The 5,177-nt window shown below is 43.1% G+C and overlaps 1 protein-coding gene across 1 annotated transcript; it reads left to right on the top strand.

The window, feature by feature from the left end:
• LG01H13orf42 (linkage group 01 C13orf42 homolog) lies at window positions 1-5,177 on the top strand. Its single transcript, XM_048506112.1, has 3 exons — window positions 1-417; window positions 3,374-3,521; window positions 4,933-5,177. The coding sequence occupies exons 1-3, from the start codon at window positions 1-3 to the stop codon at window positions 5,175-5,177; spliced, it is 810 nt and encodes a 269-aa protein (XP_048362069.1).

The raw sequence follows: 5,177 nt of genomic DNA, 5'->3' as shown, positions 1-5,177 counted from the left end.
ATGATCAGAAAGATACACTCAATATTTCACCCGAATTCCCGCCAGAGAAGCCTAATTGATGGGATCCCCGTTCATGAGGGTTCTGAAGTCCGACTGATCCGTAGCACCTCTATGTATGTTCTTGGAGGTGAGGATCAGGAATTCAGGGTGCCCTTGAAAAAATGCAAGAGCACCACCAGCATAGACTCAGCCGCCTGCATCCATCTCAAAGAGGAAGAAAGAGCATGGATGTACTCCAAGACCCAAGACTGCTTGCAGTACTTACAAGACTTATTAGCCTTGAGGAAAAAATACATTGAAAGCATCAAAGATTTGAAATCCATGGATAAAGCCCATGAGATTTCCCCAGTATCTACAAAATCTTCCAAAACAGGAAAAAAGCCACAAGCCACAGTTTCATCCACACAGTCGTCCAAGGTAGGGGACCATTGCTTCCTGTAAATGAGAAAAAAAACACCTTTCTGTAGAGAGGCTTAGTAGTGCTTTAAACTACACTAACTTTGAAAGCAAACTTTAAAAGTCTGCAGATATGGCTTTTGGTTGAAGGCAGTGGTGGGATTCAGCAGGTTCGCACCACTTCGGCTGAGCCAGTTGTTAAAATGGTGCTTGTAAACAACCGGTTGTTAAATGATTTGAATCCCACTACTGGTTGAAGGTCTTTGGTGTGTATTCTTTAATGGCACTTTTCTAAGTCTATTGAAGTAAGTGGGCTTAGAAGAGTGTAACTCTGCCAAGAACACTGCACTGTTTCATGCAGCCTGCATTTTATGACAGATAAATTACCACTGTGGTAGCAGTGAACTCATCCTTTCTATGCCCCTATCTGTTCCCAGTTGTAGTATGTTGAGAATTTTTTGTCATAATTTTTTATTTGTACTTCAAAATCTTTGCAACACACAAAAAAGTAAAAGTTCACCAAGTTACAAAGTACTTATTCCATACAGACTCCCAGTTCCTTCTGCACCAAATATTAACCTTTAAAAACAATTTTGGCACTTGTTTCTTAAGCATCTAACTAAAATTAAATCTTTAGTGTCATTACTATTTAAAAAACCTTGCACCTTTCTCTGTTGGTTCTTGTTTTAACAATCCTTAACTTTCAAAACTACTAATCATTAGCTTTCTTCTGTTTTGTCTAAATATTCTATCAAGGGTTTCCAATTGTCCATAAACTTAATTAAGTTATTTTCTTTGAGTAGCAAAGTTCATTTGGCCATCTCTGCCAACTCTTGTAGCGTGCTGAGAATTTTTTAAAAAATTCTGAGTGACTAGAATGTTAAACTTTCCTCAGCAGCTCAGATAAGGACTGGAAGATTTCATTTCAAGAAACTGAAACTTCATCTCTCTCAGACAACAGCTAGGGAAGTTTCAGACAGCTATACTTAATAGTTTTTTCCCCTTGTGATAACTACAGCCCAGACCAGGCGCCCCCTACGTGTTTTTTAACAAATTGAAAATACCATGATTTTTCAGCAAACATATGTGTTCTGCGCTCAAATATGATAGCCCATTCATCTCTTTTTGGCATTGTAACTGCCGTTAACAGATTATCTAAATCTGGTATTGAGCATGAAACTGCTTTTTTTTAAAAAAACCTATTTCTTATCCCACTTTCCTTCCCAAAATGGCTTACAAAAATACAAAGGCAAGTTAAATAAATTTAAACAAATAAAACGGAGTGTAAAGAAAAAAAGTTTTAAAAGATACATAAAACACCTTGGGCTCAGATGATATCCAGAAGGTTGGTCCATCACAGAGGTGTATCTAGGGAAAATGGAGCCCGGGGGGGCAACATCTTAATTTTCCAAAAAAAACACCCACACCCAGGTCTATTGCCCGGAGCTGGTACTGGCACCCAGGTCTACTTACCAGAGCTGGCAAGGCGCCCAGGTCTACCGCCCAGAGCTGATGGGGTGCCCAGGTCTACCGCCCAGAGCCAGCAAGTGCAGCCCGGACCAGGCGCCCCCTACATGATTAGATGGCCTGCACCTGGGGACATAAGATACCCCATGTCCCTCTGGCAGATACACCCCTGGTCCAACAAGTAACAAGCTGTGATCCATAGGCTGACAGCCAAGGGCTACAAACCCTTTGGCTCTTATCCTTCAGCTCACATGCAAGGAGTCATGCCTCTGGCTCCACCCAGGCCCGTGGTACCTCCAACAGGAGAGAGATACATGCTCAGAATGGATATTACAAAGAGATGGAAGCCATCTTCTTAAATTGAATGTTATGGCCCTATGAAGAATGAAGGGGTGGGATAAATAATTCAATAAAAACATATAAACACACATAGCAACACACCTAGGGATAAGGGAGAAGGGTTTCACAGCTTGCCCCTGCCCCATCTGGTGCGAAAAATCACACCAGAAATGCTCTCACTTTCCCCATGGAAAGCGAGAAGCATGTGAGGGGCAAGAGGAAGCACATCAGGACAAGAAATCTTGCCCCGATGAGCCTCGTCTCTTGGCATGCTGCAAAATTGGAAGTCTGTTGGGACAAGATTTTTTGCCCCAATGCATTTCCAATCCCATTGCGTGCCAGAGTGCCAGTGAGTAATTGGCCTTACTCAAGTTAAGTAATGCATTTTCAGTTCGCTTTCAGTGCACGATAATGATTGTTTGCAAGTACATTTTGCTGTACATTGAAAGTCTATTGACAGTTTAGATATCCACAAATGGGGGCCACGCTTGGGAGTTAGATATGTCAATAACTCTGTTTAAGAACATAAGAACATAAGAACAAGCCAGCTGGATCAGACCAAAGTCCATCTAGTCCAGTTCTCTGCTACTTGCAGTGGCCCACCAGGTTTAAGAATACATTGTTTAAGAATACATTGTTTAAGAATACATTGCTTGACAGCAATCCTAAGCAGGGCTACTTCGGGTCTATTCCATGGGTCTTACTCCCAGGAAAGCATTCTTAGGATGACTGTGACTGTCTACCTACAGCTATACTTTCTATTGCTATTTTAGCCTCCAGTACCCTTCCTGTGCAAAGCGGGACTGCTACATAACCATTTAAAATGAATTTGGTAACATGTGGGAAATGAATTACATTAGAGGTAATTGATGTGACAACAATACCAGTTTGCAACAAAAAAATAGCAATGGAAAGAGCAAGGAAAGTTCAGCAACGCGGAGCCTGAGCTCTAAGCGAGCCTGCAGTGTCAGACTGCATAAAGATTGTACGGCTCACGCAGTTAAAAAGATGAGAGAACAGTCTCAACTTACAATTTCAAGTGGAGCTTTTGGGGCACGAGTATATTCAGAAATGTTCTTAACTTCTCTCCGAATGAAGTTTTGTTTTTGTTTTGCTTTTAAAGAGAAATTTCGTTCTAATTGCGCTGTTGTGTTATAATTTCACCCAACAGAAGTCAGCAGAGAGAAAAACCTCGCAGCTCGCTTCAGACGTGAGGGAGGCAATTGCCTATTTTGACTCAATTATTGCAGAGCTGGATGCAGAGAGGCAGAGGAAAATTGTTGTGAGGGATTATCGACACGCAGATGTCGATTTTGAAGGTATGTGTATCAGTGACAAGTACCAGAGAGCTATTGAAAGCAGCATAGACACAGATAGACAATATGTCAATTTTGTGTTATGATTATTTTTCAAAAATAAAATGACTGGCACAATATGGGTGGGGGGAGGGGTAGCTGTCCCATGGCCAGGAACAGTACAACTACAGTGCTGCTAAGCTGCTTCCCAAATGGCCTGCTGTGCAGCAGGCAGCAACCTGACAGGGGCACTCCCCCAACTCCCATGGAATCACTGTATGCAGCTCCATGTTCTGTGGCCACACTTTTGCTGGTGTAAGTTCTCTCTGGCAAACGTGGGCATTCCCGTCCCGAATGGCTGAAGGAGATGACTAATGCCAGTCCTGCCCACGGGCATGTCACATTTGGTGCCTGCACAAGCTCCTACACCAGAGGTGCACTGGCATGTGCTGCTCCTGCTGCACTAGCACCAAGGTGCTACCAAAGTGCTACCAAGGTGCCCCCTGGCACTAGTGTAAATGCCTTGATGCCAGTGTGTAAGTGCCCCAGTTCTGGCATAAGTGCCCCAGTTCTATCATAAATATCCCATATACCAGTGGCATTTATGCTGGCATTGGGGTCATACTATCTCCTCAGCACTTTCACTCCACCTTGTGGATTGCGCTGAAAATCATACTCCCTTGTTCATGTTCCAGTTCTGTAACAAGATTAACAGTAGTGAACTGATACAGGAAGAGTTAAGTTGTATGTCATGTGACCTGGGGGCTTTCCCCACTGACAAGAGTTGAACTGGTTTCTACCTAGGTTCGCCTCAGTGAATCCCCACTGCCACTGAGCTCAACATTGTTTTGTCTCAGTTCCCCCCCTCTCAGAACTGCGACATCCTTGTCGCAGTTATGAACTACACTTTTCTGCCAGAACAAGGTCGATACCACTTCGAAGTGGGGAAGCATCGAAATGACACCTCATCCGTTCAACCAATCACGAGCCGCTTTTGTGGCATGTGCAGAACGGGAGAGTCATGGTGGGCAGAAAGCGCATGTAACTAAAAACTGTACAAAAAAAAAGAACGCTCCCGTTTCCCGCCGTAACACAAGCGCCAATCACGATCGAGGAGTGAAACAGGCACCAAGATGATCCCGCCCACTTAGCTCGGTTCCAGGGGGCCAACTCAGTTGCTGTGGGGACAGCCTGGAATCACCCTCCACTGAAGGGAACCGAGTCGACCTTAGCTCCCTTCTGTAGTGGGGAAAGCCCCCGATGATGTAAATACATTTCTAAAATGCTGTCAGACGGGGTTGCTTTCTAACAGTTTATTTATTGCTTCATTTCTATTTATTGCTTCAATTTCTATTTATTGCTTCAATAAATATAAATTAAATACATGAAATTATGACAAATATCCATTCATTCTAACTTTTCTTACCTGTTTCAGTTGTCACTAGCTCCCGAGAACACAGCTTACATTCCAACTGGATTCTCCGTGCCCCACGGAAGCAGTCCCAAGATATCGCCCAAGAATCGAGGAAATCAAGCCAATCAGAAAAAAAGAACCAAGAAAGAACGATCAACTCCAGAAAGAAAATAGAAAGATATCCAATATATCTGCCTAAAGCTGTGGAGGGAGCATTCAATACTTTGAAATTTAAACCTAAAATGTCCCCAAAGGAACAGCTCTAG

This window comes from Sphaerodactylus townsendi, linkage group LG01 (genome assembly GCF_021028975.2).
Source record: "Sphaerodactylus townsendi isolate TG3544 linkage group LG01, MPM_Stown_v2.3, whole genome shotgun sequence".
In the NCBI taxonomy this organism is placed as follows: Eukaryota; Metazoa; Chordata; class Lepidosauria; order Squamata; family Sphaerodactylidae; genus Sphaerodactylus; species Sphaerodactylus townsendi.
The sequence above is the reverse complement of the archived record's forward strand: the minus strand, read 5'-3'. Positions and strand labels throughout refer to the sequence as shown.

Excerpts from the sequence above, each read along its gene's own strand:
- LG01H13orf42 (XM_048506112.1), top strand. The coding sequence starts at position 1 with ATGATCAGAAAGATACACTCAATATTTCACCCGAATTCCCGCCAGAGA. Across the intron at positions 418-3,373 it reads CATCCACACAGTCGTCCAAG|AAGTCAGCAGAGAGAAAAAC; the intron begins GTAGGGGACCAT and ends TTCACCCAACAG. Across the intron at positions 3,522-4,932 it reads CGCAGATGTCGATTTTGAAG|TTGTCACTAGCTCCCGAGAA; the intron begins GTATGTGTATCA and ends TACCTGTTTCAG.